General features: G+C 39.6%; 1 protein-coding gene across 1 annotated transcript in view; it reads right to left on the bottom strand.

The window, feature by feature from the left end:
- unc79 (UNC-79 domain-containing protein) overlaps window positions 1–11,650 on the bottom strand; it is an 88,307-nt gene extending 76,657 nt beyond the window's left edge. The window contains exons 1-10 of the mRNA XM_028307188.1: window positions 11,459–11,650; window positions 10,900–11,009; window positions 7,646–7,765; window positions 6,534–6,695; window positions 5,919–6,089; window positions 5,625–5,717; window positions 4,410–4,595; window positions 3,245–3,404; window positions 1,947–2,019; window positions 1,700–1,782 (exon numbers count right to left, since the gene is read on the bottom strand). Of these exons, the coding sequence (XP_028162989.1) occupies window positions 1,700–1,782; window positions 1,947–2,019; window positions 3,245–3,404; window positions 4,410–4,595; window positions 5,625–5,717; window positions 5,919–6,089; window positions 6,534–6,695; window positions 7,646–7,765; window positions 10,900–10,957 (1,106 nt within the window). The 5' untranslated portion in view covers window positions 10,958–11,009; window positions 11,459–11,650. The remainder of the gene's footprint in view (window positions 1–1,699; window positions 1,783–1,946; window positions 2,020–3,244; window positions 3,405–4,409; window positions 4,596–5,624; window positions 5,718–5,918; window positions 6,090–6,533; window positions 6,696–7,645; window positions 7,766–10,899; window positions 11,010–11,458) is intronic.
- Between the last annotated feature and the right edge of the window lie 2,845 nt (window positions 11,651–14,495).

The following is a 14,495-nucleotide window of genomic DNA, read 5'->3' as shown; positions in this document are numbered from 1 at the left end:
CTGGGCCTAAGGGGTAAAACGAGTCCACGCGTACGAAGTCGCGGGCGGCCGCTAGTTATAAATAAAAATATGAACTGACACTAAAATAAAACAACATGAAAAATACACCGTGTTACTTTGCATTCTTGCCATATTCACAGAGATAAAAGTAGGGAACAACACCTATTATTTACGATAAACAAGAGACTCCCATAAAGAAAGTACACTAAGATTTTAGTAAATTTGGTTTTTCAGTACAAATTGGAATAAACCCATTTTGTCTTGCACGTTCTACAGGTGCAAGTGGAATAAACCTAGTGGGCGTGGCCTAGTTCTTAATAATCTGTTGTTTTATGGCTCTGGGTACCAGCCTTTTTATCCAGTCATAATAATTATTTTAAAATACTCTTCAGTTGATTTCAGATTTTCCTTTCTACTTTACGGGCTTAGGACCGTCAAAAATACGTAATAATTATTAGGGTTTTAATTAATTTTAACATTGTACCCTATTTTTACAAATTAATAAATTAAGTATGAAATGAAATCGCCTTATTCACAATTAATTATTTATTTATAAGTTCCTACTTACAAAGTTTACGTACTGCCTAAACAAGCACCTATACAACATAGGTGTCACAGACAGCCCACTATGCAGGGGGTGCATGGTGGCAGAGGAAACACCGCAGCATGTGCTCATGGAGTGCAGTAGCGTGGAAGAACAACGGGCTCAATTTCTTCGATCACCGTCGTCGCTACAGGAAGCCTGCAGCAGCCTGGACGGGCTGCTCGCCTTCTGGGGGGATCTGGGGTGGTTGGAGTAGGAAGATAAACCACAAATCGCGCACAATGGCCCTATCATGAGGCTAAGTGCGGTATTCGATTGCCCTGCAAAACTAACTAACTAACTAACTGTAACTCGTTTACACTGTTTATCTCTTCTGCGCATACCAGTCGTTTCAAGTCACTCCAAAAATCCATTTGTGTCAGGTCCGAGGATCGTGGTGGCCAAGCTACTGGACTACTCGTCCAATCCACTGTTCACCAAACGTATTATTCGCGCACTTGACGTCCTTAATGTGGGGGAGCACCATCCTGCTGGTAGTAGAGCATTTGGTGTAACGCTAAGGGTACGTCATCAAGCATTTCGTCTAAGACGTCTTGCAGACACGCCAAGCACCATTTTGATTAAATTATTCGTTGTTTGAATACACTTCAGACATTTTTGTATTATTTATAACGTGATTTGTAATTGATGGATTTCTCAGTTTTTTACAAGTGTCAAAAAGACATTTTAAAGACAATAGATTGCAATAGATATTTAAAAATACAATAAAAAGTAAAAAAGTCTTCATCGCCATCGCCAACTAGTGATGTGCATGCGTTACGATAATTAGTGATGTGTTTAACAGATTGTCGATAAAATAAAATACTCAAGATTAAAAAAAAAATTTTTCGGGCATTATTTTATTGCGGATTTGTGTTCAGTATCAGTAATATAGTAACCTCTGTAAATATGGCAAGAATGCAAAGTAACACCCTGTATAAAACAATAATAGCTGTGTGGTTCTGGCAAAGTAAAGGGACCACCCTATATCCCGTAGATGTTGTAAAAGGCTACTATGGGAGATATATGCGTACATGAGGCCTTTTCCCGGAAAAAGCTGGTCAAAAATAAATAACTAAAAAAATAAATAAGAGAATACAAAAACAAAAGAAATACCTGATAGGATGGTTGCCATTATAACTTGCACACTCGTTCGAGAAGCAAATTGAGAAGGCCGCCTTATCTGTAGAGCGGCAATTCTGTAATAAAAAAAAAATCCCTCACTGAAAGAAAAACAATTTCATTTGTATAATATGTCGTAACTTTATAATATAACGCGTGAAATTGTAAACCTATGTTAGGTTAGATTATATTTTGACGGAATTCACAATTTTACGGTGACATATACACGATTTAGACATACCTTATTCTCGCAGACCATTGACACTTGTTGTTGTGGATGCAGGATATCAAAGAATCTTTGATTCGGATGCTCTCTATAAAAGAAAGAAATTTTTCAATTAGATACGAGTACAATTTGATCCTAAAAACACTGGAAAATATGTTACAGTACTTGGGAAAATACACATAAGTACAAAATCATATAAACAACATTTTAAGCACAGGTACAAATTGGGCACATGTTTCTAGTACAGAAACGAAACAGGTAAAAATTGGGCACATGTTTCTAGTACAGAAACGAAACAGGTACAAATTGGGCACATGTTTCTAGTATAAAAAACGAAACAGGTACAAATTGGGCACATGTTTCTAGTACAGAAACGAAACAGGTACAAATTGGGCACATGTTTCTAGCACAGAAACCCACAGGTACAGAACTCACAATCAATGTATCTTCTTGTAGCGCTCGATGCAAAGTTACAGCGTAGGGCCTTCAGAAGCGAACGCCACGCTGATACAATAATGCGTAACCTTCGCTTCCGATGGCCCTCCGCTGAAGGTGACACTGATGCAGTAGTCGTAGCACATCTTGGCAGTATTCGATGAGCCTTCTTCAAGCACAGGTATACATATACCTGCACAATTACCTTGCACACATGGGCGTACCCAGCTTCTGGCCTAGGGACAAGTCATACCCAGCTTCTGGCCTAAGGGGAGCTGTTATACCCAGCTTCTAAGCTAGGGGAGGCAAGTCATACCCAGTTTCTGCCCTAGGGGAGGCAAATCATACCCAGCTTCTAGGCTAGGGGAGGTAATTCATACCCAGCTTCTGGCCTAAAGGGGGCCAGTTATGCCCAGCTTCTAGCCTAATGGGGCAAGTCAGATTTTTTCGGTGAAATTAAAGACTTAGTTCTTTCAAAGCGACTGTAGCGCTTGCTCACTGCGCGGTATATTCAAAGAATAACACATAAGGGCCCTGTTTACATTTTAATTAGTTATAAGAAAAATGCTCTCCCGTGCATGGAAAACTCGCAGAAAATGTATAAATAAATAAATAATAAATCTTTGGACAATTTAATTATAATATGCAAGAAGCAATTTACGGGAACACACCAAAACAGGGCCAAAACAGTATATTTGCTCAAGACATAAAACTAGATCGCTCAAGAGACAGTAAAAAAGCAACTTCAAAACCAAAAACAATATTTAAAAAAAAGTAAAAAACCATAAATAATATCAAAAAAGGATTGCTGGCCAAACTGCCAGTAACAGGTATCTTTCAGTCACAGACGAGCACAGGTATCTAGCACAGGTACTGACCTGTGGATCTCGTTGGCGCATTCAATGCACAGGTACAGCGGCGGCGGGCTGTCGGACGCGAAGGTGACGCTGATGCAGTGGTCGTAGCACACCTTCGCCGCCTCCGCTGTGCCCGCGTTGGGACACATGTCCCGTTGGCACAGGAATGGGACGAGGTCGTCTGGGAGGCGATGGAATTTCAATTAAATTATGCAACGCGAAAGTTTTAAATTAATAATTTTAATTGGTTTGATATAAGAGAAAACTGTGTTGTCTTGTAAAGTCTGGTCGCGGAGCACGTAGAATTTTGTCCAATGACCCCAAGCTACCTATCCTTATCGCTCGCGCGTAATTATATTGCTGTCGCGACTGTGCGACGGGCGCCCGCAGTGAGTGAGCGAGCACAACAGCAATATCATTACGCGCGAGCGATAAGGATGAGTAGCTTGGGGTCATTGGACCAAATTATATGTACTCAGGGACCGGACTTTAGACGAAAGGTGTCGGCTTCGCTGATACAAATGTTAACTTCAACAAAATTTGATATCATAGAAAGTTACTTAAAATTATCAATACTTTTCTGGAGACTTTTAAATATATCAACTCACAAACTTACCATTTCATATAATTGTCATATTATGTCAAATCATAGAAAGTATCAATCGATTAGTGGTGTGACGGTAGGCTATTATAGTATTAATATCAATAATATCATAAAGGGGCACTCGCATCAACACTTTTTAACTAACTGTTCCGAAATCGATTACGACATCACTAGCGAGCGCGCACAACACTACGAATCTGACAGATAACGGTTGCGATCGCACACGGCGCCACCCTCATTTGACTTCCATTCCTCTTACCGCGATCATCAAATATTTGTATACGTTATTTTATGTCATAAACGCTGAGTATCGGAGAAACCGAGTTTCAATCATAAATACATCACATCCACTAACTCAATGAGGGCTATCGTTTTTATACTTAACAGTTGGCACCCCTGGCGATTGACAGGACCTTACTCTACAGTGGCGCCATCTTAATGAGTGCAAATACGATAGTCCTCCTACCACTTTAGTGCTCACCAGTTGGTGCCACTGTCTTCGCTACTTGCAAGTGACAGGACCTTACTCTTCAGTGGCGCTAACTGGTAAGCGCTAGAACGATAGATAAGTATAAAACTCACTTGAAAACTTGCACAGCAGGCCTTTCCTGTCGAACAGCTTGGCGTCAAACGGGGGCCAGTAGTAGAACAGCAGTTTGGCGGCTGACAGCCTCGCGCCCCAGGTTCCGTAAGCGATGACGCAGAGGATGTCTTTGACGACTGTCTGCTTCATGGACATGAGGCATTCCAGGAGTTGGCAGTGGTGGGCTGGAGAAAATAGTTAATCCTAGTAAACATTGGTGACAATAGGCTAACTGTGTCAGTGTGGTACTGCCGATTTGAGATTCAAGGAATGCTGGTTCGATCCTCGCCGAGCGATGGACTGTTGTCAAATTCAAATTATTTATTGCATGTTAGGAAGGGTTGATAGAACATAGGTAATTTTGTACATGTGACGCCCAGTGAAGACGTTGCAAAAACTTTATTGCGGTGAACCTACACCACGGTAATACTATCTATACAGTATTCCAACTCGACCATATTTTTGAAATAAATGTCAACAGCCGCGCAGTACGTCACCGTATGACAACATGCGATAGGGCTGTCCCTATCGCATGTTATAATCTGAAGTCAGAAAATTGATATCATCATTTTAATAATTTTAATTTGGATACAAATCTGATTTTATAAATTTTGTTTTTATTAAAATTTAAAAAAATGATATCAGTGACTTCATCATACCATCTACATGCATAAATGTTAACATGGGCTAGTGTCGGCTTATAAATCCATTTACCTAACACCTTGTATAAATAGGTACCTACTTGTAATTATTTTTATAAAAAAAACACTTACTGTTTAAAAAACAACACATCGTCCGTTTATTACTGTGGCACATTCGCGACACCCCCGACTTTTGCATGTCGAGCGCATACCGAGATTTGAATTTCGAAGGAAAGCTCGCGTTTCGTCCGTTTATATGAAGTTACAATAATATTATTACCGTGCCTACACCCACCCGACTCCATTCCAAACTTCACTGGTTGGACTTAATTTGATTTTATCATAAAGGCAGAGACATGGCGATAGGCTGTGGTAGGTAGGGAGATTATTAAGAAAGTAAATAGGTAGGTCTTAAGAACTCTGAGAAGAACAAAAATGTAAATGAAAATGATGTTTGACAGCTAATTGGCACTTCTTTTTAGAAAAACTTTATAATTATTATAAATCCTTCTCTTATTAACAAATTAAGGTCTTTTTTAAACTGATCATAGTAGACAACAAATAATCTCTTACCTGGGTTGCTAGAATGCTGGAATACCATCATGACAATGGCTGCTACAGACTGAGACGCCTGGCTTTCCTCTTCTAGGCCAGAATAGCGACGTGCTGTAGGAATATTGTAAACGTAAATGTCGAAAACTTTGAAAAACAAACATTAGAGATTCAGGAGAGCCATGCAGTTTAAAGACTAGATGCGTGCTGGGGTCAGGTCTTAGCGTACAAGCGCGCGCTTCACTTTGTCCTGACCTTAGAACGCATTAGTCATCCAGTATGACAAATCCTTAATGCATTTTGAACTCTACTCACTGATAGTAAAAGGCAGTATGTAATAGCACAGCAGGTGCAGTATCTGTTGGTGTAGCGTCACCGGGAAGACAGCCACGCAGTACGCCACCAGGTAAGGCAAGTTGTCGATCATGTCGTACTCCAGGAATGGGAGGAGACAGCCCAGGCACTGGAGAACTGCTTGGCCAAATGCTGGAATAAACGATTAGAATCATCAGATCGTTTAGTCTACACTGCAGGAACACGTCCCTCTCCAATTTATCGGAATTAAGAGAAAAATGGAGAATTCGTCTACACTGCTCATGCTACATCTGAACTAATAGAGATTTAGTGTCTGTTAGATCAACCTAAAACGAAATTCTTTGTATATTTTACCAGACCTTATTTCTTAGATTTTGTGCTTATTTCCTTTCTTAGGAAGGCTCCCAACCAGCACTCGACTGCCTCTGGACTAATTAGCCTATGTTTCAGTCTGAACCATTAAGTACAGTGTATGACACTGGCTGGCTGTTGACTTATGATTTCGATTAAATAATGTGCATACCGCATTTATTATTGAGCAAAATACACACAACGACGTACCTTTAAATAAGTACCTATACCTGTTTACTTTAAATACGAATATTACCCACTTACCCTGTATCCCATACTGCAGATGTGGAGCAGCATCGACCAGCTGGGATATAGCGTTGAACAACCCCTTGTAGTCGAGGTTGGGATAGAGTATCATCCGGTCGGGATCGTTGTCCGCGTCGCGCAGCATCTCCAGGGGAGAGCGGGGCACATCTTTGAGGACGCCTGGGGAGGCAGAGTGATGTTAATAAGGTGATGGAGTTTGTACTCGTAATCGTGTTTGGGGTATAGCCAGTATAGCGTCCTCTTGTCAAAATCGCAGTTCACGAGAGCGGGCGACATCTTTAAGTAGGTACGCCTGGGAAGGCAGAGGGATTTTAGTGTTAATAAACTGATGGAGTTTTTAATTGAGGTTGGGGTACAGCGTCATCCGGTCGGGATCGTTGTCCGCGTCGCGCAGCATCTCCAGGGGAGAACGGGGCACATCTTTGAGGACGCCTGGGAAGGCAGATCGTGAGTTTAGTCTTAATCATCATTTTAGCCACAGGACGTCCACTGCTGAACAAAGGCCTCCCCCAATGATCTCCAAATTGCACGGTTGTAGCGGCCTGCATCCAGCGCCTTCTTGCTACCTTGGTGAAGTTGTCAATCCACCTTATGGGTATGAGTGGACGTCCCACGCTGCGTTTCTGGTACTCCAGCCGCTACTCCAGAACCTTGCAGCCCCATCGGCCGTCAGTTATGCGTACTATGTACCCTGCCCATTGCCACTTCAGGGATAGTCAGCGACTTTAGTTCCTCCTCAATTCTGATTCAAACAGAATCGATTGGGAAATCGCGGCGCTTTGAAAAAGTAACACTTAATTCAGACAAGCCTTTCTCTCTGGAAACCTATGAAGGGTGGACTAAATAGTGGACTTACTGAGCAGCGTCTGTGGGTAACCTGATGTATTCCTCTAACTAAAAACCCATAAAGGGTAACGTTATGTTGCGCAACCTTATGCATTTTTCTCATTGGAAACCTCATCATCATCATCATCAACAGCCCTTTACAGTCCACTGCTGGACTAGAGCCTCCTCCACTGTGGAGGGTTTTTCCATAATCCCCACGCTTGGAAAGCGGGTTGGAGATCCTATTGGAAACCTATGAAGTCTGAATTGAGCAGTGGACTTACTGAGCAGCGTCTGTGAGAAGTACTTGACGGTGTTCGCGATGTCAATGCCCGACGGCAGCGGCTGGATGTTGTGCATCAGCCGCAGCTGGCAGTCATACAGGCTGCGTATCTTCGCCGTGACTGCAGACGAACCACACTTTATGGGGGAGCTCGTAGGTGATTCTAGTGCGCGTTCACACCGAAATAGGGTATTTAATCAGCTAATAGAGCTCGATTAAGAGCAGGTATCCACTTTGAGAGCTCAATTTGGAGACTTAAGCGCTCCTGCACACGACGCCGCCGCCGCGCCGACCGCGCGCCCCTACACTGTTCATACGCGCCGCCACCACGCCGTCAAAGCATAATTTCACCGGTCCGGCTTTGACGGCGCGGCGGCGGCGCGGCAGCGGGCTTCACGCGGTGCGTATAAACAGTGCAAAGGCGCGGAGGCGGCGCGGCGGCGGCTTCGTATGCAGGAGCACTCCGTCTATTATACTTTTAAGGAAGAGGCAGAACTGGTAATTTAGTTTCGTCTTGGTGTCAACACGCACTATGTTTTCTCAATAACGTTGAAGATGAGAGGTAACAAACAACATAAAATTAGGTATAGTTAGTTCTAACAGAACATACATTATAACTAACTCAGTCTTGCCCTTCAAGACGTTGTTATAAAATGATTAAGCTAGAATTTGCTGTGTCGAAGTTGTGTAGCAATAACGAAATCCATCCAAAAATAACTGGTTAAATTTTAAGGAACTTTCTATGAACAAAGATCAGATCAAAATAAGTTCCAAAAAATCACCCTCTACTTTTAGAGGTCTTCCAGCGAAAATTCAACATCATAAATCTAGACGAAAATTGACACTCGTCATGCTTATGAAGCTCTATTATATTCCCGTAACTTATAAGAAGGTATAATCCAAAGAAATTTGTGCAAGAAGACCTTAAAGTTCTTTTATATTCTAGAGAAAAACAGGAGCCTAGTCACGCGACATTGAGCAACTTTTCTCAACACATTTAATGTCCTTATACTTTAAATTACGATCGTGCCACACAACTCAACACAAAGACTCCAGCTTTAAACTAACTAAGAAGCAGTAGCGGGTAGAACGGATCAGCCTAACCTGAAAGAAAGGTGAGCCACACAGCAGAAACGAGCACAAACACTGGCGTGTCCTGCTGACGCTACACATCACAGAAGTACAGACAGCAGCACTTAAAGTACCAGGTCACATAAGTATATTCCTATTGGTATAAAAATGAATCGCAAAATGTGTTGGTAAGCGTATAACTTAACAACGCCTGGACCAACTACCATTTTTTTTAATGTTCGTTGAAGCAGTTGAAGTCCAAGGATGGTTTTTACGAAAAAAAAATCGAATAATATCCGGGAAAACCCCGGCCGGAAAGCTAGTAGCTAATAAAAGCTGTACGACCTTTTTCAGAGCACCCAAAGCCTTTTTTAGACACCGAAATCAACAGGTTGAAATGTCGCAACCTTTACGAGGGCCTCAAGTTGTGCGTCTCCTGTTTCTTGGACATTGTGCCCAAAATTTTCAGGTCCATAGTTCTATCTGATATTTCAAAAACTATCAAATACTCAGTTTATTGATCAGAATTATGGGTGGATTACGAAGTTACAGTAAAAAAAAAACCAAAAAAATCTGTAGGTAAAGTATTAAAAATATTGATAGACAGATATTAAACATTAACGCTGGTGCGTATAGTTTAGTTTTTTTTTATTAGTACTTAAGTGACAAGGCGCTAAAAGTAGCCGCTTATAGACAGAAGGGACAACATACCAACATTAACGGACCAACGTGCAGCCGGGACATCTGACAATACGGAACAAGGGACACCAAACAGCAATGGGACAGTTCCAAACGAGCAGTGAGGTTCTTCAAACAAAAAATACCTTTATTCCTTTGTGATACCGCAGTTCCTTCAACATTTTATAACTCCAGCCGCCGCTCTTAAGAATTGTAGCAGCAAAATTATGTTTTACGTTACACTGATAAGATCTAAAACTGAATGCCCACTGAATACAGTTTCCAGACAGAATCCATAGATATGTACCCCCAGTATATGCGTCTAGACGGGGGTAGTTTCGCGCATGCTCTCTCGCCCCAGACGAAATCAATATCAATCCACCCCAGCATCCAATATCTTAATATCTATTAATAGTACAATTTGTAGGTAACTAGGTACAGTCAGCGTCAAATAGGGACACCCAAGTAGCCAAAAAGTTCGCAACACGTCTTTGTTACAATAAATAAGGGTTTTCGCGAATGAAAGATCCGCTAGATGGCGGGACGTGGATGTGGGGTCTGACTGCTGCGTGATTGGTGGATTTTGACATCTGTCAATGTCATGTCAAAAATAACCAATCATGCAGCATTTGGACCTCGCGTCTACGTATTACCATCTGGCGGATTTTTCATACGCGAAAACCATCATTGGAATAAGGTTTTTGGCCACCTTGGGTGTCACGAATTATTTGATGCCGACTGTACTAGGTATATCATATCACAAAGGAATAAATATGATTTTCGTTCAACCCACACTAAACCCAGGATCGAGACAACTACACAAGAGACCTAAGAAGGGAAAATGCAGTGTAGGGCCTAAATATAGGGTTGCCATCTACATACATTCTATGCTATAAAATATTATTTTTTAATCTAGGAATAAGTATGCAGGCAATAAATTATATTACTCTGAGATACCTACTTTAATAGACAATTTGAAAGAACATTATAAAATGTATATTTACAATGCTCATGAAGAATTTACACTTCAGTTAACTGAAAGAAACAGCATTGTGAAGGGATTGAATCATACACTAATTTATAGTAGGTAGATAGGTAATAAAAAGCTGTAGTATTCATTTAAATTCTAAATCAGAGATAATCTTGTATGTACATACAAGATAATGATTTCTAGATATAAGAACTCCAAAGTTGACCCCGTAAAAAAGTTTAAAATATTTTCTTTGTGTGATGTGACTATTTTATATGAGAATTTGAACACCAAAAATAATTTATATAAAAAATCAGTTCAAAATTAAATATGTTGAAACTATTATTTACATTGTATACCAATCAAGTTATTCAAATCAAAACCCCATGTATAAAATTAATTTAACCAATCTCCATAAAAACCGAAGACCTAGAGGCCAGATGGCAACCCCAACGGAACGAGAGTAAGCAGTCGTGCCACGGGTCCGACAATCCACACCAGGTGCAACAACTACACGACCGACCGACCGCGCTCACCTTTCTGGCTGAGTGGCTCCGACACATACTGCATGTTATCAGCCTGCGGGGGCAGCATTAGTACACACAAAAAGCTTTCTACGCAATGAGGGCCCCCTGTTCAGACGCCTCTGAAAAATAAACGCGTTAATGTGCATGCAAGCTTTTGGACCTGATCGGAATGAGTTTATCGCTGTACTAATATGGAAATATATGGAAATAATTCAATTCTATGCTTGGAAATTTTTCATAAATGTGATTGGTTTTAAAAAAATATTTTATTTTGACATGTCAGTTTTAAATAAATTTGGAAATTATTTAAATACTAAAATAAGTAGGCATAGTTAACATTAAATTGTTCTAAATTAGGTAAATAATATTTTAAATGTAAGAGCTAGGTACTAACGTTTAAAAGTTTTTAAATTAGTCCATAAAAAAAGAAATTGAAACTTTTCAAAGTGTCCTCAACAGACATAAAAGCGCAATATTATCGCGCAATCAATTGCTCCCGATAAACTAATTCAGATAGGTCCACAAATGAATTGAATGCTTAAGCGAGAGTATTAAAATGAATGCTTACAGGCAGCCGCCCGTGTGCCCATGTTTATGAGCTGAATCTTGAAGCTCCCCTGCATTTGCCCGGACTAGATTCGCAGCTAACATGAACGGCACTAATCGATACGCAATCCCAGCTTCCACACCACAAATGACCCGCGCCGAAAGAGATGAGACCTGAGTCTAGATTTTCCTATCTCTTCAGGCTATTGATCCGTCTGGATACCTTGTTTTTTTCGTTTTCAGTAAGCGCGCGCAGGTATGAGGCTGCAAAACTTTGAAATGTCAAGATGTCAAAGGAAAACGTCACATCCGCTAGTTTTCAGTCGAGGTTCGGCAAAGGAATCTCATTTTATGCAGCCTCTGTCATCTATAAAATTCATGATGAATGATTTAATTGTGATTATGAAGAAAAAATAGGTAATTTTTATTGGTTTTATTAATTGTAACTTATTTTTTCGTTTTAAAAACATGAATAAAAGCCTATCATCAATATTTGCCAAACGTCAAATTGTACAGGCGGAAGTGACATTTGCTATCCTCTGAGTTTGGCGGGAAGCTAAAAAGTTTAAGCCATTTTGCGATTCGTACTATAACGTTTCTTTCGTTTTGATCGACGAATTAGTTTAATACTTATGGAATTAGTAACTACCTATTAAAGTTAGATCTTGCCTAGGATTTAGGATAGGATTACTTATTTGTATTTTTAATCATAAGGCTAAAAATCCCAAGGCATTATTCCCTGAGCCTATTAGACGTATGTCTTCTGACCTATCTAGGTATTCTAACTTCGTTCCATAAAGGGGTCATTGGCTTATTTGATTGGCTATGTCAAGATCACAGACCTAGTGGGGAATTGAAACCGAGACTACATTATTTTTTATTGTATGTCAACTTGATTTATCTTGAGTCATAGAAGTCTTCTTCCCCATTTTTTTAAAGCTTTGTGTTGTTTTTTTGTTCCGTGATTGCAAACTTACCATCCTACTTGCTTGATGCGTTAGTCAGATGTCTTATGTACGTACCTTAGGAGATTGTAGATTAATGAAGCATGAATTGTATGATTGTTCTCAATATATTCGCTGTCGGCTGTAAGAGCAGCCCTCCACGCGTCACGCCTTACTCTTTATTTATTTAAATTGCTGCCTAATACAGTTTTATAAAGAAGGCTCGCCTCTTGAGGAAATATTCTTTAAAATTATCGCTAATTTTCTAAGTCATTAATTAATTTTATAGAAAATATTGACGTTGTAATAATAGAGCCGAAATGACTTACTACAAGGTACCTAATTAAATTATTTTAAATGGGTACTAGGTATATGAAGTGTTTGTAAGGGATAATCTTTAAAAGCTACCCAACTATCTGTCCGATTCTAAAAACTATACTTTTGTAAGTATCATCAATAGAAAACCAGCACATAGCGCTAATTTCATCTTACGACTTAGTTAAGTTTTTAGATGATCAGAATGAGGGGGTCTGAAGGCACAAGGTTAATACATAGTTATAGATAAAATCAAGAAGATTCATACCTTCTTTTTAACCCACTTACTCCTACCAGGTGTTATAACACCGCTAAAAAGTAGTTCGGAATATCCTCAGATAAATTATAAAAATATCGAGAATTTATTTACTGTTCCTTGTATTTTCTCTTCATTACGAATCAAGCTGTAATTGAGTATGTTCGATATCGCATATTTGCTTTATTTTGTTAGTATTTTACTATTTTGAATTCTGTTATTTAGTTTTGTGCAAAAACGTCATATAAAAGCTAAGATATTTCATAAACTTGCTAGTAATACCTCAGATTATACTAGTTATTATTTTAGGTACTACTGTTAGCTACAAAACTATAAACTTATGTTTTTGAAAAGCTTTACATTTTTGAGACTTTTTATGACAAAATTACGATCGGTGTTTTAACACCTGGTCGCATAATCGACGTCTAACTTGTATATTCATTAAAAGTTTAGGCCACGATATAAAAGACCGCTGAGACTTCACGAAACAGTGGAAACATTAGAAAACATTGACGACAATGATCAGATACCGAATTACATAGCAATTTTACCACCAGAAAATGCTAATGCAGAAGCAACAGATGAAGATTCTGGTGAAGAAGACCACGTTACCTTACAAAATCTTCCAGGTTAGCCTACTTCCGTTTATCTAACTATAGTTACTTATAGCGTGTAAGTTTTCTATTACTATTTTTCGTGAATTACCAGGTTCTCAACTTAGAGCCGAGGCAGAAGTACAGTACGACAAGTCTTCTTCAGACAAAGAGGATAACATCCCGCTTTCTGAATTTTTTAAAGTAAGACGAAATGAATCTAATGATGCCTCCAATGCAGCTAGTTCTTCTGCCATGAAAGTACCTACCGCAATCACAATTATTACAACAATGCAATATAGTGCAAGTACCTTCTGTTAAAGTTTGTGCCAAACAATATTTATGAAGAATGGCGCCACAACCAGGGTCTACGGAGCTTAGATCCCTATGTACATACATAGGGATGTAAGCTCCGTAGACCCGGTAGACCCGTAGACGAGTACATACTACTTTACTTACGAGTACTACATGCAACTGACATGTAAAATTTGCAAGAAAAAATCAATTTGGTGTAAAAAATGCGCCACGTACTAAAGTATCCTGGGTTATGATTTATGTCTCCACCATCCTCCTACCTCCTCTGAATAAGATTTTGGTATTTTTTAAATAAATGTGTATAACTTACAACTCGTTTTTAACTCTTAAACCTAACAAAATCATAGTATAATTTTTTCACGTAGTAGTAGTCCATTCTCCGACCAGGTGTTAAAACACCACCCATTTTCCGGCTTTTCCAGTTGACCAAGAATTTTTCTAAAATTTTTCTGTGGATACTTGACCTCTATTTAGAAACATACTAAAAATTTATAAAAATTGACAAGGATAAAAAGTTTCAGGAGTATCTGGGTTAACTAGATCCTATTTCAAATATGAAAGGTTACCGAAACTACTGCCTTTGTGTGTGTCCTTTATGACCGCAGCGCCAGCGCACTGCGCAAAAAAACATTCTAC

Source organism: Ostrinia furnacalis, unplaced genomic scaffold (assembly GCF_004193835.3).
Source record: "Ostrinia furnacalis isolate ACB-3 unplaced genomic scaffold, ASM419383v2 OfSCF2106, whole genome shotgun sequence".
Lineage (NCBI taxonomy): Eukaryota > Metazoa > Arthropoda > Insecta > Lepidoptera > Crambidae > Ostrinia > Ostrinia furnacalis.
This window is presented reverse-complemented; position numbering and strand designations above follow the sequence as displayed.